The sequence below is a fragment of the Condylostylus longicornis genome, unplaced genomic scaffold, assembly GCF_029603195.1.
Source record: "Condylostylus longicornis isolate FDR11 unplaced genomic scaffold, ASM2960319v2 ptg000030l, whole genome shotgun sequence".
Taxonomy (NCBI): Eukaryota; Metazoa; Arthropoda; class Insecta; order Diptera; family Dolichopodidae; genus Condylostylus; species Condylostylus longicornis.
Window position 1 is genome coordinate 1,800,447 of NW_026577999.1, and position 26,302 is coordinate 1,826,748.

At 23.9% G+C, this 26,302-nt stretch overlaps 1 protein-coding gene across 3 annotated transcripts in view; it reads left to right on the forward strand.

Annotated features, from left to right (window-relative positions):
- Nucleotides 1-26,302, forward strand: part of LOC129607840 (probable serine/threonine-protein kinase DDB_G0282963) — a 160,884-nt gene that overhangs the window by 128,232 nt on the left and 6,350 nt on the right. For 2 of the 3 annotated variants that reach the window (XM_055519038.1, XM_055519040.1), the window contains exons 5-7: nt 6,611-6,753; nt 8,935-9,082; nt 10,239-11,786. In XM_055519038.1, the coding sequence (XP_055375013.1) occupies nt 6,611-6,753; nt 8,935-9,082; nt 10,239-11,786 (1,839 nt within the window). The remainder of the gene's footprint in view (nt 1-6,610; nt 6,754-8,934; nt 9,083-10,238; nt 11,787-26,302) is intronic. The other variant, XM_055519039.1, reaches the window with a different exon arrangement.

Consider the following 26,302-nt stretch of genomic DNA (forward strand, 5'->3'; position numbering starts at 1 on the left):
GATTAGCATTGTGTTTAAATATCTTTTGAAGTCATCTTTAACACAAAAAGGAAAAAAAAATTTTGCTATTATTATTAGAAACGTCAAGATATTTTTAATATTATTCAAAAATAATTGTAGACTAGCCCAAAAATTATAAATTGGACTTGCGACTTACAAGGACATCTATTATTTATATTCTGTAATGAAAAAAAAACCATATTTATGTGTACAAGTATGTACCAAATCTGTTGATACAAAAATGTAAAAATAAACTTGTCAAATTTTTAACAAAAATTGGTTAAGTCAAAAAAGAAAAGAGGACGTTTATTAAAATATTAATAAATTTTTATTATTTTTAACAATATTTATTTTTAATTGATTAAATTATATAATATCTAGGTTTTAGTAGGCAAACATAGCGGAGAAATGAAGAAAATGCAAATGACATTAATTGTTATTTAAAAATTTTTGTAAAGTCACTGCTGTTAGTAATGTTACTTTCCATTATCAATATATAATTAACAATTATATTATATTATTTGCGATTCTACTATTTTTAATATTTATATACTGTCTTGGATTGTAAATCGTCTCTTAACTGCACAGTTCCAGATAAACATTTTGTAGGAAAACAATAGAGTTATAGGGGGCAGTATAAAGAAAGAATTTGTGAAACGTAAGATTATATGTGCGATTCCAATGGGCTTTGTTCTAAAATTCCTATTAATTATCGCAGCTATAGAACAGTCCAATTAACAATCAAATTATCATGAAAAACAAGGAAACCTAGCACTATGCTGCAGCCTGCAAGGCTGAAGAAACCACTATGACAAACAAGATGAACAAAACAGTGATCCAATTTCTTACTGTCCAATTCTTTTAACAAACTTAGTGAATGTAAATACTAAGAATCTTGATCGGTTTAATAAAGGCGGGAAAGAAGGGATATTTATCTTAATAATTGCTAAAATACTATGCAGTATCCCTTTAAAAATAATTTTTGAAATACAAAATTTTTGATTGCTTTACAGTTTTAGAAATTTTTGACAATTGTGCCATTTAATTGTCAATTTTAATTACCAAAGCATTATGTAAAGATATTCTAATATTGTTTTAGAAAACCAAAAACTATTTAGACTTATACTTTGTATTTGCCATTTGTAATCAAGATTATAAAAATATTTTTTAAATTTTTTTTTTGTTTTTAAAATCTTTTCACTAAAACTCAATTATGAATTTGTTATTCTACATGGTTTGAAGTTGCATGATTCAAATGTCTAATTGATTTTCGATATTGTTTTCATATTCATATTTTAATATTATTAGATAAAATAAAGCTCATTAATTTTTTTAATTTTTTCCATTTAATTTTTTAACTCAAATGCAAATTTTAATAAGTCCATAAAGCGTGTGTGCGCTTTTATTAAATATGAAAGCAAAAAAAAATCAAAAACAAAAGCGTTTTTACACACCTCTTCTTTCTATCTACAATTCTTTTAATGTTTTCTTTTACTTGTCAAGGTTTTTTAATATTAATTTTTATTTTTCATATATTTGTAAACTAAGAATTTTCATGTAAAATATTGAAAAAAAAAAATTATATTTTTTTCATATTTAAAAATTAAAATATATGTAAAATATGTACATTTTTTTTTCAATTAGTTTTCTTATTCTGAAATGGTAATAATCAAATAAATTCAGTGGCCTCAAACACAAACCGCCTAACTCGAGTTAAGACAAAAATGAGATATGTTTACCAGCGAATTCTCCGTTTTGAGTTTCATATGCTCACAAATTTTGGTGGTTCTACGACTATTGCAGCCGGAGTTATTGTCGGATTCACACATGACCTAACTCGAAATGGCAACCATATGCACTTGCACTAATCGCCTAAATCGAGTTAAGAGCAGAAAACATCTTTTTTATGTTTTGGACAAACCACTTATTTCGAGATAGGCTATTGTTGCAAATCGAAATTAGTGACATTTTTTTTTATTTGTATGAATTTTTACAACCGCTTATCTCGAGTTAGGCTTTTGTTGCAAAATTAATTTTGAGTTTTTTTAAATACTAACTCGACATAAGCGATTTGTGTAAAATAAAAATTGGTAGTTTTTTAAACTCATCTCGAGTTAGGCGATTATTGCAAATACAATTATATTCCAAAAGGCTTCTTATGTCGAGTTAGGTTTTTATAACGCGTGCAAATAAGAACAATACATCGAAGTTAAGCGTTTAGTGTTCGAAATAATACATGATCAGTATAGAATATTTTTTAGTTGTTTATAATAAAAAATATTTTATAACGCTTAACATATTATTTTATGTGATATTATAGTGTAGGTACTTTATGTCCATGGTTTAAAACTTATTCACTATACATAGTTAAAATTAAATCTTACATTCAGCGACAAGAAAATAATTGTATTTTTTAACACAAAATATAAAACATCTGCAGAAGTTACCTGCATTATTAGTGCTCTAATTACCCAAATATCCCATGTTTAAGATTTGAATTTTTTTATTTTACAAATAATATCGTAGGTCATTTCGTGATTTACCTGCGACAAATGTTTTTTTCAATTGACGGAGTTCCCATGTTAAGATGACACGTGGCTAGCTACCTGTTGGTAGATTGTTTTGCCTTTGTGGTCTAATTGTATTATTAAACAAAGTGTTGTTTTATTATGCCCTTGTAAAACACATGTTATTAGGAAGAACAAATTTTTGTGTTTAACAAGAGTTTTCATTCTAATTATTGTATTACAAAGCAACACTCTTATTATACACTAGTAAAAGACATTTTGTTAGGATATTCATATAATTTGCAAGGGTTTTCAATAAATAAAATTGGTACGTCTGGGAATAACAATATTTTGTTATACTTTTTATTACTCATTTCCGTAAGATTAAATTTCTTCGATTTTCAAATATTTATTATATTTTTGTTATTTCGAAGGAAATATTTTTTACAAAGACAGTTTTTTATTATTGTTTTTAAATGTGCTGATGTTGGAAATTGTTAAATAATGCAAAAATTATCCAATATAAACTTTATTCACGCTTAATAAATGTACGTTAAAAATTTTGGAACTTGCTAGGAGAGCTGAGATGATTTTGGCGGATGTTAGAGGTATTGCAATATATTTGAAACTAACATAACGGATTCAAAGTGTTTTAAAGCATAGAAATAAGCGAAACTGGTCCTATAGTAAATAAACAAGTATTTACATAACAGATCTTACTTTGAAAACCGAAGTTAATACAGTTTTGAAAACCGCAATTGACTTTGGTCGTGGTGACTGTATTAATGATCCTGATTTTAAAATTGACAACATTCAAAAGCAAGTTTTCGGGTCCTATTGGGCATGTGAACATATCTGTAGAGATGAAAAAATTTGAAAGGCTTTCTACTTTTATTGTTTTAAGAAAAATCCTTTTACAATTTGCCGAACGGTTAGAAAAAATCGCTTAATTTTTCGCGGCCGGGCTTCCTAAATGCATTCAAGTACATGAACGCTCGAAACTGACTCGTGGTCCATTTGTATGGAGTCTTAATTGAAAAGTAAATGCTGACAGCTAAAATAAAAATGTCGAGCAAACTTACAATATTCTTTGTTTATTTGATAATCAAATACTTATATACTCTATAATAGGAGAGCAAATTCCGAACCAATTTACTTTGCCACAACTTTTTACGGAGATCTATATACTTTTTACGGCAGAACTTAGAGAAAAACTGATGAATAAACCATTTTCTATATGTAATTAATAATACGTCTCCAAGATTTAATTGTCACAAGTATCGAATTATTATTTTCTATACGAGTTCGAGTTCACTATCAAATTTGACTTTTCATTACAGTAGTTGTAATGACTCACACTCGATTTCATTTTGTTTTTGATTTAAAAATTTTAATTAATTCGCATTTAGTATCATTATGAACAAGTAAGAAAGTCATATGGACTATAGTACATAAATAAAATAACAAACACAAAACTCATAAACTCATTTTAGATATTACTTTATGTGCTCATTTTTACAATAATGTAACAACTTTGTCAGATCCGTTGCACAATGAAGCCTTTTTGTAATTGAATTACCTTTTGAAATTTTCTTAAGTGGAAAGAGTCGCACCACAGATTTCAAAAAATTGACTTCCAAAAATATTTTATAAGAACAGTTTATACAAAGATTTTTTATATTTTAAGACGAGGTGTTAACTAGTTAGATTTTCAAGATATACTCCGAATTGAAGAAGAAGAGAAAATTAGTCCCAAAAAAGAAAAACTTAGAGTACTTGATGCAATTTTTTAATCTTTTGGTTTACAAATTTTACAAAACGATAAAGACTGGAGATTTAGCAGATACTCATCCATATTTAGTTGGAGAATCCGAGAGAGAATAAAAGATACTGTCACCTTTCTTAAATTTAATGAAAAAATTATTTTTAAACTTTTAGAAAAAATTTTTATTTGAAGTTTATTCATTTTTTACCTCAATTTATGTTTTTTATGACAATGATTTGGAAAAAGAGTGAAAAATCAAATAACGTAAAAATAATACATATATTTCTTCCCTTTTCAATATAACTTAAGTCACCTAAAACCATATTTTCAGTTTTGCAACAACAGCTTAAGTCGACTTAAGTTTGACGAAAATGCAAAAGTAATTTTTCACAAATCGCCTAAGTCGAGTTATGCTTTGCAAAGTGCTTTTTATAAATTTTGTATAACCGCCTATCTCACTTTTTTCATAATTATGAGAATACTATTAGTTGTTTTACTTCAGATTATGAGTTAATCGCTTCCTTTTTTAATTATCTTTCGATCAAAAAAAAAATTGGCTCAAAAAACTTCATAACTTTTTTCAAAATTAAATTTAAAGTTTAAAATGCATTTATCTCGAAATCACTAAAACAGACTTAAGTCATTTGTGCTTGAAGCCACTGAATTGCAGTACATTGTATGTTTGCATTTGTTTTCATGGATAAATATAAGAACACAAGCATAATTATGTCTGCAATTGCAATATTTTATATATGAATATTGTCTGTAAAGGGTGCGCTATTGAAATTTTATTTATTGGACTGAAAAAAAACTATTTATAGTTAATTAAAATTTGATTTAAGTGAATTAATATTAATTAATATAGATTATATTTAATGCAAGATTAAAGCATGAAATCGAGCATAATCTTAAGATTTGCCAATTTAAAATCAAAAATATTAAAGTAAATTTGATTGTCTATTGAAAAGTACAATCAGCACAAATCTAGATCCAAAAAAATCTTGTATTTATTGAATATGGAATTGCAATTTCAAAATCAGATTAATTATGACAAAAAAAGGATTATAAATATGGACCAAATGAAGGACTAATTTTAAAATGAATAATTAAATAAATAAGCAAATAATATTTCTAAAGTAATATCAAAGGTGGAGTTTCCTTTAATATTATCCCTAAAATAACCTCATAAAATAACAAGCCTTTACCCCACCTTAATTTATACAATGAAAAAAAAATATCACGTCCTTCAGTTTTTTTCATTGTCCTTCTCTAATTGCAAGTCGAAAATGATATTAAACTTCAATTTAACTTTAATTTTAAAAAAATGTAAGGTATACATACATAAATATATAAAATAAGTAAATAAAATACAAATAGACACACCTCTTATTAGCTTAGAGTCGCGAATAGCCACAAGAATACAAAAACAAAACAAAAAAGTATTTAAAACAGTTGGATGAAACTAATTCGTTTGAATATAAGCTTATACCCGAGTTGTAATGCAATTAAAAATATTTTACATATTCTATTTCAATAAACTTTTCAAGGTAATTTTTCTTAGCGAATATAAATTGAAAAATTAATTTTTCAATTTATTTCATTTTTTAATATAATTTTTATACATATATATATATATATATATATATGTAAAATAAATTAAAGCTGAATAATTTTACATAATATTCATTAAAATTACATTATAATTATCATGTTAGACATAATAAAATGTCAAACTGAATTAAAAATTTTCATACATAAATACAGAAAAATCGCTACTGCAATATTTAAATTTAAACTGCGTATTTCAAAATTGCGTGTTTGTATGAAGAAATGTTTGTATTGTATGAAGAGATTATGTTTGAACATGTATAACACAAAATAGTTCTGTACTTGTGCTTTTTCAGGATTGCTAATTACTACCCAGAATTCTGTTCAGCATCAAATTTACTTTTTTTAAATTTTCATTCTTATTTTCTGATACTTCCCAGAGTGAAGTATATTTATGTCCGAGAGAACGGAAACTCCCGACATTTGATCGTCCAGATTTGAGGTTATTGGCGGGTGTATTCACTGGATAGGCGTAGGCCTAGGTCTGTCGCCATATATAATTTGTTTGAATCTCTTTATGTGAAATAATGTTTTATTTAATTATTTGTGAGATTATCAAATTTTTTAAAAGTTTTCACAAATTCGAAGAAATTTATAATTTATATTAAACTTATTAAATATACTAATTACATATTATAAAGAATTTAAATTGATTTTTAATTAAGATGTTTGCCCGTTATCATTCAATAATATTTAATTTCACTTTTCTTTTTTTATTACATTATTACAGAATTTGGATAATTGGAAATCATCAAGAAGAAAACGCGTTGAACATATTATCGATAGAGTTGTTGAAGTTAAAAAACTTGAATTAGAAGAACATGATCGTTCTAGAAGAAAATCAAAAACATTTTCAGAAATGTTGGAAGAAAGGTAATTAATAAATTCATTAATATTTTGTATGAAAGAAATTATAATTAGGTCAATTAACTTCAATAGTAATGAAAACCAGAAATTTCAAATTAGTTATCTTCAATTAAGGAGAAAACTTGGCACTGATAAGATAAAAATTGTGTTTTCATTTTAATTTGTATGCCATAATGTGTTTTCAATAATGATATCTTTTTAATTGATTTTTTCATCATTTGAACTAATTAAAATTATTGGAATATAGAGATAGCAAAAAGTAAAAACTGATATAATTTTACAAGTAATTTTAAAATATTTTATCAAAATTTAAAAACATAAATCTTGATAATAAAATGTTAGAAATTGAACTTGTTTGACTTTAACTTCTACGGTTATGTGCAGGAAATTTGATAACGCTATTATAGTGTTATTACTTTACAGATTCTTCATTATGAGTAGATCAGTCAAACTAACAATGCACATATATTATAAATTTACAACTCATTCAGCTACTAACACTCATCTAACAGAAATTAGATTAGTTAATAGGAACATTGGGAAAATTATACTATTGAGGTGTTTTTCCGATGTCCCTGCCCATATATTACATAAAAAATTTATAATTGTTATACTCATATGCTATGGTCAACGAAAAAATTATTCATCTTTATATCAAATTAAAAATTAAATAAAAATTATTTTGATATTGTTATGATTATTGAACATATTTTTTTAGTTTGTAATAAGCACAATGATTTCAAATTTACATAACATATATTTTTAAAGTATATTACTTTGTTAAAGCTACCAAATAATAACATAAATTTAATACTCATAACAATTATTGTCTACACAAATAATACATATATGAAAAGTTAAAGTAAGTCAATCGTCCAAGGAATAGCAATAATAATAACAATATGTTAAATGAAAGCAAGCAAAAAAACGTGACATAAGGTTATGGTATCCATTGCGTGGGTGTTAAACTTACTTAACCATTTTGCTTTTTATAAAATATCCAAAATAAAATATTAACAACACATAAGTAATGCTTTCAATAACTAAATTATACGTACCTAGTACGAACTTTTATATACATAATATTATGCACATAAATATACATATGTATGTATATAAGAATAGTTATCTGCATATTATACCATTTTTAAAAACATAAATGAAAAATATAAATGCATTCATTCGTATACCATTAAAATAAATTTACTTTCATTTTCAATATCCTATATATAAGATATAGGCATATAGACCATTGAAAGAAAATGAAAGCGCATAGTAAATTGCATAATAAGAAAACATATTTTAAAAGTGCACTATTATTAAGTAGGCTTGCATTAAATTTTAGTATAGAAGAAATATAATAATATGTTCTCATATAAAAAATACGCGATGGACTATGATTAGGAGTTGTAAAAAATTTTAGACCGTAAGTATATGACCATTTACTCGTGTATATCAGATGTGATTTTAGCCATGTGCAAATATTGCTTGGAAAACATTTTAAAAACGCAAAAACCAATTAAATACTGTTAAAGCTCCCAGTTTTTTCCAAAGGATTTCATTATTATTGTTTCCATATAGGTAACAAAATTTCTTAATTTAGCATCAAATTAAGTAAATTAGTAGTAAAAGCAAATATTTATGGAGAGATTCTAATTCCAACCCCCTAAAATTATACTCAGTTCTTCATAACAGCAAGTCTAAAATTAAAATGTCGCCCCGATCCGAATCAAAACAAACTTGATTATCTTTATTATCTTACCCAGGAGTCCCTTTTCCGTTAAAATATGGACCACAATGCTTAAATATATCGTACCCAACATCATTTCAGTGGAGCCACCTTTCTCTGTTTATCTGTCTCCAAATGCTTTCCCATTTTCATTTCTTGATCATTATACCTTTAGTTTTTTACAATTTAAGAACCGTCTGACGGTCAATTTCTGCCACATGGTCCGCCGTCCAATACGCATCCAATATATTTATGAATGTGTAAAAATTTTTTTTAAAGCCGGCTTCTTACTCTTTTGATTTCAAGGAATCTAAAATAAATTTTTAAATTAAGAATATTCTTTTAAAACTCATTTCTAAATTAATTCTGCAAAGCAATTATTTTTATTGAACTTACTTCACCTTTATTTAAAATTTATTTTTACATTTTATAATTAAAAATTTTATTTTTATTTTCAGAACTACTAAAGGTCGAACAAACAAATTGGCATCATTGGCTGTATATACCGAAGATGAATCAAATGATTTAAGCGATTTAGGAATTGGAACAAGTAGTACGAGTGGTAAAAGCAGTCTATCAGAGGATTACGATAATAATAGCGTTCTGGTAATTATTAAAAATTTAAGAAATTAATTCTAAACTGTTATTAGAACATTAGTTTGTGCTTCAATAAAATATACGCCAGAAGAGGTGCTGGCGAACAATCTCCTTATTGACAATTCAAATATTTTTATTATATTTGCTTGTTTTCTTTATTGTACTTACTAACGTTTCCTTCTATTTTTACCCCACTGAAATGCTTCTAAAATCTTTTTGTAACGGATATCTTTCTTTGGCCTATGTAAAATTTATCGCAATAATTAAAACTTCTTTTGTCCAAAACATGTCTCTCATAATTTCTATTTTGTTTGTTAGAATTGATTAGAATTAACGTTAATGTAATTCAATAGTTCCATAGTTGCTTACTTATATATATTATGACAAGCAAGCAGTTGTGAGCACATACATACATTTATGCATATTATGTGATCAGTTCATTTTTTATTCACTATAAATTAGTACTAGAAAGAAAAAATTCTTTAACTTTCGCTTTCTTTTATTATTTAAACAGAAACAATGGAAAGTTATTATTCCTATGATATGCCTGTCATACTTAAATTTTGTGTACTTAACTTATTTGCACTGTTATTATGGGTCGATCTTTATACCCTTAGTAAAAATAAGTAAAATATTCTTATTATTTTATATTCTTATGTATTTTATTTCTGTTTGAAATTAACTTTATGTTTATTTTCTTAATTACAAGTTAAAAAGAAATTTTCAAGAGAACAAAAGAAAAGCGAAACAACATCCGTCAACAATCTATTAAAAAATTTTCATGTAATTAAAGTTTAAAATTTTTATGATAAAAACACAATGAATGAATTTAAGATAAGTGATGAAGGAATGATAAATATTTGCTTGAAAAGTTAAAAAAAATACACTAAACTATTCAACTACAGCAAATATTGAACAGGCTTACTAATTGTTGTTTTCTCTAAGATAAATATGAAATAAAAATCTTATTTTACTTGCGACAATAATAATTAATTTTCTATTGTAAGAAATCTTCTTTATTATATTTTTCTCTTTTATAAATTTTTTGCCATATTTTTATTTCTAGAATCAAAATATTTACACAATTTTCTCAGTTTGAATTTAACCTTTAAAGTTAAAGTGTCGTGAATTTTAAATAAATTTTTTTTTCTTTTTTAATTTGTAGAGTGATAACGCTGACACCGAAAAAACTCCAACAAATTTCAAAAGCGATAATAACTCAAATGACGGTGATTTAAGTGAAAACGGTGGTGCAACAAGAGAATATATATCATCACCTGGTTACGATACATCTTCAAGTACGGCACCAGCAAGTTCACCCGATCCATGTGAATATACTTATGAAGGTGCCATTGAAGATTATAAAAGTCGCATATCAAAAGCTGTAGCATCTTCATCTAAAAATTCTTTTAATAATAATATCAATAATAACAACAACAATATTACAAATACAAATAATAATAATAATAATATGAACTCGAACGCTAATATTTATCGCAATAATAAAGATTCAACAATACCTGAACGAACGTTAGAACAATATTTACCACGTCGTATGTCTGGTACTAAAATTGAAGATCGTTTGATGAATTTTGAAATTAAATCAAGCGGTGATGCTAACGAATCAATATCAACTTCAAATATATCCAAAAAAGATTTACCAAAAGTTGATATATTAAAAAGAAGAGAACTTTTTGAAAAAGAAAATAGTCCATCATCATCATCAAATGATACCCCAACGAAAGAGAGACGATTCTCTGGTGCAACAGCCGGTGCAGATATACAAAATACAAAAACAATTCGTGAACGTTTATCTTCACTAGAAAAGAAACCATCACTTGAAGAAGATAATAAAAAGAAAGTAAATCGTTTATCAGGTGATATAACTAGCATTAAAAATCGTTTACAAAATTTGGAACAAAATAATAATCAAATTGTAGATAATAATACAACATCATCAGATAAAGGAACCAGATCATTAGCAACAAATAAAATTGTTGATGTACCAGTACTATCATTAAAAGATCGTTTATCAAGTTTACAGAGTGCTGTTGCCAAAGAAGAAATTAAAAAACCAGTTATGCTTATCGATGAACATCAATTGGAAATTCTTAAGAAAGAAGATTTTGAAAAACAACAAGCTCTTAAACGAATAAGTAATATATCGTCAAATACATCATCGACAACAGGAACAACACCAAATACAATTATAACAATCAATACTACACCAGCTATAAATACTGATGATGAACAACATTCAAACAGTTCTCATGAAATTTTAAGTATACCAGATGAATCGAATGTTGATACTGATCGTGAGGATAGTGGTATACATACAACTGATGTTTCTTGTTCTGTATCCCAAACTGATGAACAAGCGGAATTAGTTAATGAAGAAAATCATCATCAACATCCAATTAATATTGATAATTTGCATCATCATCATCATCATCATGATCATGAACATCATAATAATCTTCATCAAAATAATAATGATCATCCGGAACATAATTCACATAAGCTCCATAGTATTTCTAATAATGCAACAATAATTAACGATACTGATAAAACTAAATTATCATTGGAAATTGTTGATCAAAGAAATTCAACAAATGATCAAAATATTCTTAGTAATCAAAATAAATTTAATAATGCTGTCAATAATAGTCTTGAGTCACATGAAACAACAACAGATAATGACGTGGATATAAGTGTAAGTGAATTTAATACCCCTAAATCTGAATCTCCATCTCATTCATCATCCATATCATCATCTTCTCAAACTACAATTTTTGATTCAAAAAATAATTTATTTGGTGATGGTAAAAACATAAATTTAATTAATAATCAAAATCATAATATTCTTTTAGCTAATGTAAATGGTAATAATTTGGAAGGTGTTGGTACTTCTCATAATATAGATTTAATTACAAAAAATAAAACGATAAATAGTTGTAATCAAGTTGTTGTAGATCTAACTAACAGTTGTAATGCTAGTAATAATAAGTTGTTAACAACACCCTCTAAGGTAAGTTCATATCAAAATTGTAATGTAAATTGTATCGATAGTGAAACCGGTAGATACATTATTTGTATTATAAATCCAAACAATATTGGAAATAATAATATAAATAAAACATATTTACCCAAAAATTCTCCCAACACTATAATACAGAATGATAATAATTTTGATTTACAATCGAAAAGTAAATTTGATTTAACTCCACAAAATTCTCCAATAATACTATGTGACGCTACTGATAACAAAAACATACAGCCATCATTTTCACCAAATACAAATACAGATAACGCTCAAACACCCACAATAATAACGAAAGAAGTTTCTACCTCTAATTGTAATAAGTCTCCAAATTTGGAACGTAAAGAAACAATTGAAGAAATTTCATGTAATAAAATTGATATTCATAATTTAGCACCATCGGTTAAATTAAGTACCCCATGTATTGAAGTAAGTTTAGAAGATATAGCCAAATGTGAGAAAAAAGTTTCAAATTTGGATCCTTATAATACTTATAACTTAGAACTAAAAAATCCAAGCCCTACTCCATCAGAAGCTTTTGATCAAATTATTGCTTCATGCTTAACGGATTCCTCAACTCGCTCGTCTATGATTTCCGATATTGATATTGTAAATACTAATAGTAATCTCCAACATAATCAAAAACCATCGAATTATGAACGCTGTAAATCAATTGAAGAAATACTTTGTGATAAAATTGATATTAAAAATTTACCGCCTTCAGTTCATCTAAGCACTACTTGCATTGATATAAACGAAGATGACATTAAAAAAATCGAAAAAAACCAATCTAACCTAATTGAAAATCCGATTAATAGCCCGGAGAAGCAGATTGTAAAATCCCCTGAAACAGCTTCAGATATTTTAGATCAAATTCTCTTATCTAATTTACCTGATTACAAGCCGAATCCAAAAAATGACAATAATAAAATCCAAACGAAAATATTTGAAAATAGTAAAATATCAGCTCAATCGCCAATTACAGTTGAAATACCTAATGATGGTGTACAAAAAACGTCAGAACCTTGCCCTTTCTCTCCAAATACCATGAGAAAATTATCTGGAATTGAATCGTTAATGAGCATACTAAATCAAGAAAGTGAACTTAACAAATCTTCTCCCACTTCACCGTCTACACCACTCACTCCTCAGATAAATATTTTAGATTATAAAAGCAAAAAGTCTCCATTGTCACCCACAACAAGTGGTGTAAATCCATTATCACCGATTTCACCTAGTTCTGAAACTGAAAACTTCAATTTTTCACTTACGAAACAAAGTCAACCAACTACTCCAATTGAAATTCCTAAAGCTTTAGAAATGTCACCCACATTAACTAAAAAACCACCAGTTTCCCCCACTTCACCAATAGCTATACGTCGTGGGCTTTATCAAAACACACAAAATAATAAACAGGCCGTTCCTCCATCCCCACCAAAATTCTTATATTCTTCAAAACCAATTGCTGCACCAAGGAGATGTCCCATGATTTCAGATCTGGAAGAACACGCAGGAAGCAAAACAGCATTTATTGGATCTCCACCGAAATCTCCTTGCGAAACTTCTCAAACAAATAAATCAGCAATATTTTCTATCGGTCCAATGCAACCCGGTGCATATAAAAATATTACACTTTTAAAATCTGAAGAAATACCACAAATAAGAAAAGTGTCTTTTAAAGAGCCAGACACAACAGCAAATATAACCGTTAAATCTAGCTCAGGAGCGGTAAATAAAATAAGGAAACCGGTTCAACCTGCTGTTGAAAAAACTCAAAATATTCTTACTGATTGTAGCCTTGCTGATATTGAAAATCAAATTATTATTGAAAAACCAATGCCCAGTAATACGCCAATACCGCCTCCTAGAAATGCGTCTTCTTTATATAAAATTTCTTCAGCAGCACAAAATTCTCATAATATCACTTCTCCAAATATACAAATTCCAATAAATATGGAAAAACCACTTAATATTTCTGTTAATGCAGGGGAGTCATTACAAAAAAATTCTCCAATGATTTCTCCAAAACCTAAAGTACCACCAAAACCTGACCATTTGAAAAACTCACCAATACCATTAAAAAGATCAATAAGACCAGAAAATTTAGATTTATCAACTCGTAATCAAACCTGCAATGAAAATGTTTCTTCTCCAACACAAAGTACGAATAGTGGTAATAGTACACCAAAAACACCCGGTGTACTTGTAGCTAAATTAGAAGTTGTTGAAACTACAATTAAAGTTACTTCAAATGATAATTCACCACAGTCAAGACCAATGTCACCAACTTCTATACAATCATCAACAACAACATCATCATCATCATTACCATCATCACCAATATTAAATCGTTCACCATTGTTTAATAAGAAAACCCATCCTAATTACACAAAAACAAATACAAATAATAATAGTAGTAACTCAAAACCAAAAAATATATTTGAATTTATTAAAAAAAATTTCAATAATACCAACGAAAATGAAAATGAGTCTGATTTTAATTTAGATGATAAAATTGTTGTAGATAATTCAAAATTTTACATATCATCAGATGATATTGGTGATTCGACATCTAGTTCAACTAATATCAGTTGTAGATCTCATTCTGATTTAAACAATGATAGAGATGATATTGATGATAGTAATTCTAGTAATAGTATAACAATATGCAGTAATCAATATCATCAACATCTACCATCTCAACAGCAAACTAATGAAGTAAATATTGAAATTAAAAAAATTATTAAAACTGAAAAAATTATTGAAAAAACTGATAATTTAAGTCCAGATTCGAATTTAACAGCTGAAATTAATCAAATTATTGATGAAGGTATCGCTAAATTAACATGTGATGATACAAAACTTTAAAATTTTATTTAATTACAAAATAATGAAATATTATTAATGCAGGAAATATTATTAATCTAAAATAATTCAAATATTTAAACTATTAAATTTAAAATTGTTAATAAAATCTAAATGTTGTTTCTAAAAAAAAAAACAAAACTGTTAAATTTATCATTAATATTTATAAATTATTATATTATTCTAATTATTATTATTATAAATGTTAAAAATGAAAAAAAAAAATTTTTTTTGAAAACTACTAAGTCCAATTTAAAATCTCAAATAATAAAAAGAGAAAGTTTTCATAATATGAGTGCTTATATAACGGCTCTTTGTGCCAATCTAGTACAGATTTTTCACAATCCTGACACATTAATAGATGTCATTTTATTATGAATTTTCAGAATAATAAAAAATTTTTGGACTTTTAATGATAATTTTAATTATGTACTTCATTATTAGAAGAAATTTATTAAGTTTGTATAATCAAAATTCTTATTGGAATTATTTTAGCTACAAATTATGAAGCACATTAATCAATATAACACAGATTAAGAAGTTTAAAAGGATTAAAGAGGAGTTGCCAAGAATAATTGAATTGTCGAATTAATTTTTTTCTTAATATTTAACGTCCATCTGTCTTCAACTTCTCCTGTACTATGTATGAGTGTAGAAATTTTAAAAGAAAAATTGCGATCAAAATTATTCATATATGTATGTATTTATATTGTTTTACTCGTATATACACACGTTTATAAATTCTACTTAATTTTTTTATAAAATTTTTTTGCTGTTTAAATTCGATTCTTAAAATAAAAGTAATAAAAACTAAACATAGAAAAATTATTGTCAATTGAATAAAATAAAAAACTGAATAAATTTTTAAATTTGGATTTCTTATAATATTTTTAATTGTAAATATCACATCACCTTTTCATAAATGCAGTACATAACATATATCACGATGTATGCTAACCTAATTTGTCCATAAAGAATGCTAACTTTTAAAAATATATAGCGAAATTAGTATGAATAGCACAATTAAATCATATTATGAACTGTTTTAATTTTATAGAAAACATAAAAATATATTGCATATTCATCATATTATGTTTTTGCAGTATATTGTTTTTCTCAGCTACTATTTTGCAGTATTGCGTTTATGAAAATATGAAAATCTCTATTATAAATAGACATACATATTTATAATTAAAAATATTAGTAAATTTTATAATTAAAATATTTAAATAGAAGAAAAATTATGCAATAAAAATAATCAAACGCAGTTTAAACTATTAGACCAATATTTGCTATTTGCAGTAATAAAAAATAATAAAACAATAAATATTTGTATAACAACACAAAAATAATAGAATCGAAAATTTAATACACATATTATTAACAAATATGTTATACAACAAAAAAAAAAAGAAAACAAAGTCTTAATAAATATAACAATATTATATACACTTCTTAAATTAATATACAAAATTATGAATAATTAATAAAAATATTGTTAAATGCTCAAATATTTTTAAAATTAATTTTGCTTAAATACAAAATATATAAATGTATACAAACATCTATTTACAAGAAAAAATAACAAAAATTTATATTTACAAATTTTAACATTTTTAGAAAAATGTTAATTAAAAAAACAAAACGAAAAACAAAAACGCTAATCGCATTATTATCAAATTTTCATTAAATATTTTCTTAATATATTAAAAAACGCATATTAAATTTTCATGAAGAAAAATTTCAAAATGCAAAATTTTCATTATATTTTTCTAAAATTTAAAATAAATTGACCAAAAATTTTTTCTAATAATACGTTTGTATTTTTAAAAGAATTGAAAATCAAAAAAGAAATTCAAAATGCAAAATGAATTTACACGAACACGAAACAAAATCGAAATCTATTTCGAAATGCCGATCTAACGTCAATTAAACTTATTTAGCAACATAATTATAATTGTTTAATAAGTCGTCAGATTAGTGCTATAGTAGTCCGATGTCTCTCATATACATCAAGTTTTTATAAAGCTAAACATACACATACATCATAACATTAATCATTTAACATAATTATATCAATACAAATAATTATCATTGTTACATTTTTTATTTATCATAAATACAATGTAAAATCAAAATGTTAAAGTATGATATTGCTCAGAAAAATTTATATTTTTTTAATTTCAATAAATGTATTTAGAATTAAGTAATAATAATTTTATTTAATTTATAATATTATTTATATTAATATAATTAATTTTCACATCGTAAACATCAAAATTGAGACTATTTGAATTATTTTAAATATTTCATAATTAAATTTTTAAATTTAAAATTATTTATTTAAAAATACATTTTTAGAGAGAATATAACAATATACTATAATAGTAACTATATAACATAACATAACAGATACGAGTAATAGTAACAATTTAATGTTATAAAAAATACCATTCAAGTTGAGTTTAATATGTTAGTTAGTTATGTTAATTTCATTTAGAAGAATTAAAATTTTATAGTTCAATTATTTATGATATTATTTTAAATAATTATCAAGATAATTAATTCTTCTTTCCTTACATTTTATAATGCTTAATTTTTTGTTAACTCAAATTGTTTATCCTTTAATGACATAAATACAAAAAACAATTTATAAGTTCTCTAAAAACAATATCATATATTTCTTTTCCTGTAATGTCAAACAAAAAAATGTATTTAATAAATCAAAAAATATCACTTAATAATTATAATATATGAAACCTCTCTACAATAGATCATTAAAATAACATATTTAAAATATTGTTTTGAATTTAAGCGGCAAGAGCCTAATATTATCAAAATTATAAAATTATTGCATAAAATCGTAATTTTATGTAAATTATAAATATATTTGGGTTTATTTATTATAAAGATAGTAAACAACCTTTAAACTCTTTAGAGATTGTAATCCCCCAGCTCATATTACTACATCAAATAGAATTTTCGAATTAATTTAAAAAAATGAAGACATTATTAATAATTAATTTGAACCTTGGATTGAATGCCTGTGTTTTTACAAATTTATCTCCTTTTTGTTATAAATATTCAATTCAGCATCCTTTTTAATCAATTTTATTTATTATTTTTTGTCAATTTTTTAAAAAACATTACTATAAAAATATTTTATCTCTGCATAATTCTAATAATCTAAAATCTTAACAACCATTCATATTGTTAATCAAATTCTATAATAAAAGTTATGACAATTAAAAAAAGGCAATAAAATTTAATTCTGCAAAATATTCAAATTATATTTATTAAAAACAAAAAAAAAATCAAAAACGGAAAATAATAAAGCGAAAACAAGCGAATTAAACAAAAATGGTAGCTATTTACAGAATTTAAAAAAAATTTATATACCAAAATGTTTACATAAATGTTTTAAAACATTTCAAAATATTATATATGTAGTATATTTTTAAATATTATTAAATTCAAATTTAAAAATTAAATGAAAACAAAGAATAAATTGAAAAAAAAAAAATAAAATTTAATATTATTGTTTTCGATGTGAGATAGCTATATAAAAAAAAAATATTTAAATGAATTTTTTGAAAATAAAATTAATTAATTAATTTAATTTGTCTTTTTTCACTCTTATATACAATAATTTTATACACAATTTTGTTTATTTATTCAAAAAATTTACTGACATATTATCGAGATTACTCAAAAAATCTATTTTAATTTTCCTTAATGTTATTTATATTAAATTTAAAATTTAAATTTTTAATTTAAGTAAAAACTTGATACAAAAATTAGTTAATTAAGTTATTGTATGTCATATTAATTATTTCATTTATTTCAAAATAGTTCTTAAATTATAGCTAATTTTATATAATGATTTTATAATTTTAAATAATGGCTGATAATTTAAGAAAAATATGTTTTATTCATTTAATGTTGTTTATAGTTATGCTTTTTATCGTTTATAATTTAATTTTACTCAATGAAGCCATAAGAAATTATAAATTTCACGTTTCTCCATTACAAATTCCAGAAGTATTTCAGAAGAATATAAATTTCAGCTTATTCATATTGTATTTGTTAAAAAAAAAATTCATTTCTTATTTAGCCAGCTAAGGGGTTCCCTTACAATATGTACATACAACTTTGTTCAAACTTTAAATCATAAATAATCAATTTTAAGTATTACAAATTCGTGAGGTGTTTTTGAAAATTCGGTACTCAATGAGCTCACAGTTCTTAGAAAAACAAAAAAAATTCTACGTTAACTAACTGAGAAAAAATCTGGTGGTACTGTTTTAAAATCGAAAAAAATCTTGGAAAAAATTTTATTTAAAAAAAAAATCTTATTTTTTATTTTTATTTAATTATTCGTTATATTTTTACTTGGAGACAAAGAAAATACAACTACTACCAATTTCATATTTCTTACTGATTAATTTTGAGCACTTGATTTTTAAAAATACTGCTAAAGTTGTAATCGATAATGTAAAATGCATCGTAATCGGCTGGCATTTCACATTATCGATTACGTCTTAAGTCAACACTTATTTTTCATAAATACTTCCTTGACATTCCTAAACTATATTATTAAACTAACACACTGCTTGCAAATGAATTTTCAAAAACACGACTTCTAATTTTGCAACCTAACATTTAAAAATAAAAAAATTGTTAATTATTCATTAAACTTCCTCGGTAAGCACTCGGTAAGAAATTCAACCGAAGAAAATGTCAGTAAATTTTTTATTAGTTCAGAAAAGAAAAATATAGAAAATTTAGGATGCTAAAGGATAATATGTATATTTATTTGAAAATAAAATATTGAAAACACACACATAGTCATTGATATTGAGAGAAAAATATTGAATATTAAATTATACAGTAAGTCTAAAAATTTGTTTTGTAAGGTCTTTATTTGTTTTTTTTTTTTTGCAATATAAAAGAAGCTTTTCTCTTTGTGTGATATCTAATAACTGCTGTGTATTCTAAAAGTATATGTAATTAGTTTTGAAATTTGGAAAATTAAAAAAGAGAAAAAAATATTTTTTTATTTAAAAAATTTATTTTTGTTTTCAAAATTAATTAAACCATGAAAAACAAAATTTTTATAATATAAATTTGAAAATATTTTGTAAAAATTAAAAAAAAACATTTTTTGTTTTTGTCCTATCAAAATATAATATGAACAACTATACAAAACTATTTTACAATCAAAGTAAGGTCTAATGCAATTTTTGCAGAATTACTTTGAAAATTTATGTTCGAAAGCTGATCGTAATATTTGAATTCTACTAGTAGCTTTTAAATTATTAATAATTATAGTTTACTTATTTTAAGCTTTTTGAAAAAACTGCTTGAGTTAATGAAAATTTACATCTAATTGTTCATATTATCTTTGATAATACTATATGAATTGTTTATTCTGAAAGTGATCTAAGTTTATTCGGAATTTCCAAACTCTTTTACAAAGAATTGTCAATAGTTGAAATTTAAACTTATGTTGTCGAATAGGAAAATAAATATTCTATAAAGCAAAGAACCAGTTAATCGAATTTTTAATTACTTTAAACCTAAACGGAGCAATGTTTGGTCTTAGATCACTTTCATAATAAGCCATCTATATAAATTATATACGTGTATATGCGTATTTATCTATTTTATAAGTTCTAATTTATTATAATGTTTTTATTATATTTATATATATTATATTTTTTAAGACAAAGTTTTTATAATTTTTGCTTAATTTATATTATACTTCATTAGTTTTTTTTTTTGAATTCTAATTTCGCATTATACACTTTTTCACTGAATACTCATCAGTTCATCACTTTTGAGATGAAGAAAGTAGATTTTTTTTTTTTTTAATTTTTTTGAATTTACAAAATTTTTAAAAATAATATTTTAAGTATCTGTTTTTTTTTTCAAATGTGTTTAGAGTTTTTAATTCATGAAGTACACGAATAATTTGCATAGTTTGCGAGCAAACATAAACTTAGTATGAACTAATATAATCTTTGCATAAATGCTTCTCATATATAGTATAATAATTTGTGTTAAAGAAATTTATTTTTAATTATGTTCTAGTATAATAGAATTAAATAACAAATACATAATCATGATATTAATAAAATATTAAGAAAATTAATTTTACAAAATATTTAAGTTATCATACTCTGAGTCGCAATTTCATTCTAATTTGACTATGAATTTTTACTCTAATTTAATAAAATTGAATATTTTTTAAAAAATTTTCTTTAAGAATAACACCATTTTATTTCATATTTCTATTATAAGCTTAAAAGTTGTATAAAAAATTATTTTAAAAGGGCTATTTTTTAAAAAAAAATTTTGTTTTTTATTATTAAATGCCGCTTATGCATATATGCAATTTAAAGTATTCCAAGTTTAAAATAGGCTTTTATACTTGTTTAATTAATATTTTCATATTTTCTGATAAATTTTGTATTAGAATGGTTATTCAGTATTTATATGGTAGTTTTAAATATTTACATTGAATAATAACTATTAAAATATTTGTACAATCTTAAGCAGTTTATACAGGGTTCATGAAACAAGTTGTAGGTCATGTATGTTATAATAATTAAAATTTAAGAAAAAAAATACAGCATTTTTAATCGGATTATATTTATTACATTTTTTTTTTCTCATAAAGTTTTAACACTTTAAAAATATTAACTACTTTGTATATTGTAAATTTCAAAGGTGCTATTGTGCATACTTGCATCATGTGCCATAAATTGTTACAAATTTACAAACAAATTCTTTAAATTGTGACAAGAAGAAAATTTTGAATTGTTTTATATCTCATTTGATTTAATTGTATTAAAAATTAGGGTCTGCAGTCGATATTTCCAAAACTAGTTCCACCTATTAGCAGTTATGGCATATAAGTTATTTACATATTCCTAATATTTGACTTTATTTCAAAAATAAAAATCGGTCCCTAAATCTAATATTAAAAATTCAAATGATTGTTCTCTAACAATTAAAAATTTTGATTACCCTACAACGGATACTGCAAAAAAGTAAAATTTTTTGTATTTTTTTAATTTTTAAATAAACTTTAAATAATAGACACTTAATATATTTCAAATAAAGAATAAAGGTTAATGTAATTTAATTCCTAAAATTAAAAAAAAAAAAAAATAATAATTTTAAACTTTTTTAACACTCCGACAGTATAAAGTAGTAAGAAAGAAAAACATCATTATTAACTATAATTTTCTTAACTATGTGAAACCTTAACTTTCATCAAATTTAACTAAATATCTGTTCATTAACATTTTGAATAGAAACTTAGAAAAATGATAGTTGTAATGGTATAGTGCAATAAAGTCAACGATAATAACGTCTAACTAATATTTTTTCAAGAAAATTATTACATAAAAAGAAATCAAATCACAGATTTTATTTTAAAGTTAGAAAAGTTTATCTTAAACTTCAAAAACCAGAAAAATCATATAAAATGTTTTGTAATGTTGTATGAAGCAGTTGAAAAAATTTATTTAGGATACTAGGACAAGCATTACGAGAATAGCATACAAGAAATTTTCAAAATATGTACAAATTAGAAGAAGCCGGCATTATTTTTATATTTTTTGTAATTAATTATTAGTTAAAATAATTTTTTTTATAAAAAACTTAATTTCTATTTAATTTTTGGATTTATTTCACTGCGTCTCTGTATATTTAATAGATTGTAACACAAGCAATGGGCAAATTTCATTTAACTTAATAAAATTATCCCAAAGTTCAAACTTCCGTTGAAAACTCAAAATAATTAATAATAAAAAAAGCAAATATGTATATACTATTTTATTACAATCTTACAAACGAATATTAAAAAAGAAGCACTTTCAGTTTTAACTTTTTATAAAAATTAGCATATACATACTTACCATTTGGAAGAAAAATACTCAATTTTCAATGATATTTTAGTTAATAAAAAATTTTTTATTAAAGTGTCAAAATTTTAAATTTAAAATTTTGTAATTGTTATATTTTATAACTGTTATATTTTGTAACTGTTATATTTTATAACTGTTATATTTTATAACTGTTATATTTTGTAAGAGTTATATTTTATAACTGTTTATTCTAATAATTCTATAAAATCTGTGCAATTTCACTTTCTTCCTACACTTGCTAGCCATTACATAATTATTAGAAAATTTAAAAATTTAATTTATTTATCATATTCAACATTTTAAGCCGCTGTAAAGCAATCATGCCCATTTCAATTAATTTTTTTTAACACAATTGGTATAAATACATTCAATATATTTCATATATTATGGTAACACTTTTTTTATACAAATTTTCTCATATTACCATTAATATAATACATAAAAAGAAAAGCAAAAAAAAATTGCGCATGCATAAATTTCAAATTTTCACATTGAGTTGAGCCACAATGTCTAATTTGTATTAAAGAAAGCTTCTGAAATGAATTTGAAATGAAAATGGTTTTGATTTCAAAAAGATTATTTTCTCATTGAGAAATGAAAATTTTTTCAATGCATTGTCATATACATACATACAAACACATGTTGTATACATGAAAATATATTTTGTGGTTATGGTTTGAAAATTGTGAACGAAAATTTTACATTTTTCCATAAAATAGGAAAAGAAAAAACATTTTTTTTTAATTAATTTTATGTGCAAATTTTCACCTAATTTTTATGTTACCGTTACGCAAAAATATTAGATAAATTTGATATAAATATATATATATATATATATATATATATATATATATATATATATATATATATATATATATATGTATATATTAATATATATATACATGCATATGTAAAACCGTTAGACCATATTAAAATTATTCTTTTGATGTAAAACTGTAAATTTACTCTTTTAAATCATAGTTAATAAATAAAGTTAGGAGTTACTCAATAACAAATAGTATTGTTTGTTTTCCATATAAAAATTCGTGGCACTTTAATCGGTTAACACGGTGATGCATAAACCTCTCAAATAAGTACATCAACTCTCATTGTACATACATACATTCCGCAATCTTAATTTTTTAATGAAGTTTTTGAGGTTAAAGATAGTTTTTACTCCTAACTATATAACAGAAATTCTGGAGAACATAGCGTTCTATTTTCAAATTGTACTACAATATCAAACAAATCTTAAGAACAAATTCTTATTTTATTCCTTATTATCTCTTAACTAATATACTTTTTCAATTTACAACATTTCCTTACATATTTTCCATTCATATAACTACTTTCATCCATTCTTTTATATTATACAAACAATTAACTAAAAATTACTACACAAAAAAACTGCAAAATGAAAAAAAAAATTAATGCGGACGAAACGGTATCACCATAAGGAGTAATTTTCATTAAATTTGAACTGTCAAATGACACGGAAAATATACTTGTATATATATACATATAAATGCATTTAAATGTATACAATATCAACTTGTCAATATACGTATAACAGTTTATTTGTTTACTTATTGTAATGTGATCTAATTTTTTTTGTGTATTTTTTTTTGATAATAATATGATTTTCTCCTAAAAAACAAGCACCAATGGAAATCCGATATTCATCAAAAACAGAAATTTAAAATTTTAAAATTTTTGTTTTAAAATTCAGTGCTTCTTTTATAACAGTTTATTTATTTATTTTTTTTTAATTTTCTATTCTCTATATACCAATTGTATCTTTATTAATGAGCTAAGCACTATATTGCATACATTTTATATTAAAGGGTATTAAGTACATAATATGGTTCATGAAATTCTGAACTTTCTAAACTCTTTATCTTAATATCAAAATTAAACATACTCGTATAATAGGCATAAATCTATGTATGTATGTATATGCATTACATAGTACGGTAATATTAAATTTTATTGCTTTTTTTTGGATTTTATTTTAAATTTTGTACCTATATATGTTTATACATTTTCATTTTCAGTCATTTGCATTTTATTCTCTATATATATATATATTATTATTATTTTATATTATCATTTATATCTGCTATACTTTTGTTACTCTAGAGCTCATTATGCTTCAATAAAATGCATATATTTAGTTATTTGTCTATAAATGTATGTATTTGTCTTTATTTTCCAAAAGAACTTTAAAACAAAAAATGAAACAATTAATTCGATAATACAGAACATTAGAAATTGCCCAAAAATTCGCTTGCAAATATTTAAAAATAATGGAATCAAAAATCATTTATTGTTCGGAAATAGCATTATTTAAATCCGAACTGTTATATTGTGTTAGGCCCATTCGATTCGTCAATTATAAACAATTTTTATTCAATTTTGAAAGGAATACAAACGATTGTACTTTCGGTAGCTCCCAAAAGAAAAAAAATTGAAGACGTGATATTGCAGGATCTCGAATGCCTATTAACAGATCCGAAATGTGAAATTAATTTCTCATAGAACCCGATTAATTTCGCATTTTCAGTAATTTGAAAGCGAACAAAACTGTGGCGATTTGACATTGACAATATTGTGAGGAGCCGCGTCTCAAAAATAAGAACACAAAAAACCAAACAGCAAAAAAATTACCATGTACATCCAAATATCTCTAGCTTTTACAATAAATGCACAATTCCATTCTAATAAAAAAAACCCCAAATCCCTTCTACATGCAATGTTCAACAAGGAAATTGGAAAATAGTTGAACGGACAAACATTTAAGCTTTTGCAATAACAAAAATTTTAATTTTTTATTTGCTTCTTTTGGTCAAACAATGCGTTACAAAAACAAAAACAATAAAAAAAAATCTTTTTTTTTTCCTTTATGGTTTCTTTTTTATGCTAGAAAATAACTAGTCAGTTCAAAACTGACCTTACACTGTATTAGATTTGCTTACCTTAAAGTGTGTACAAAAATAATAATTAAAATTAATATAGAATAAAATTATTATAAAATTTAAGAAAATAAAAAATATATTGAATAGTTTTGTGTGTGATTTAATTAATAAGAGATTTTTGATAATTTTTGTCGTGTTTTTAATTAAAAAATAATTTGTCATATTATTATTTTTAAATTTAAATATAATTTTAATTAAACGAAAAGTTGCCAGACTATAAAAACTAAACCACACCATGAACTATAAAGTAATTATTATTAGTTTTTAATTTAAAAAAATTAAATAAATTAAAAATTTTAAGAAAATATTAGATGAAATTTAAAATGCTTTTATTGTTGTTAGTTGAACAAGTTTTTTAATTTTTTTGAAAGATTTCTGAATTTTTGTTGAAAAATTTGCAAAATTAAACTAA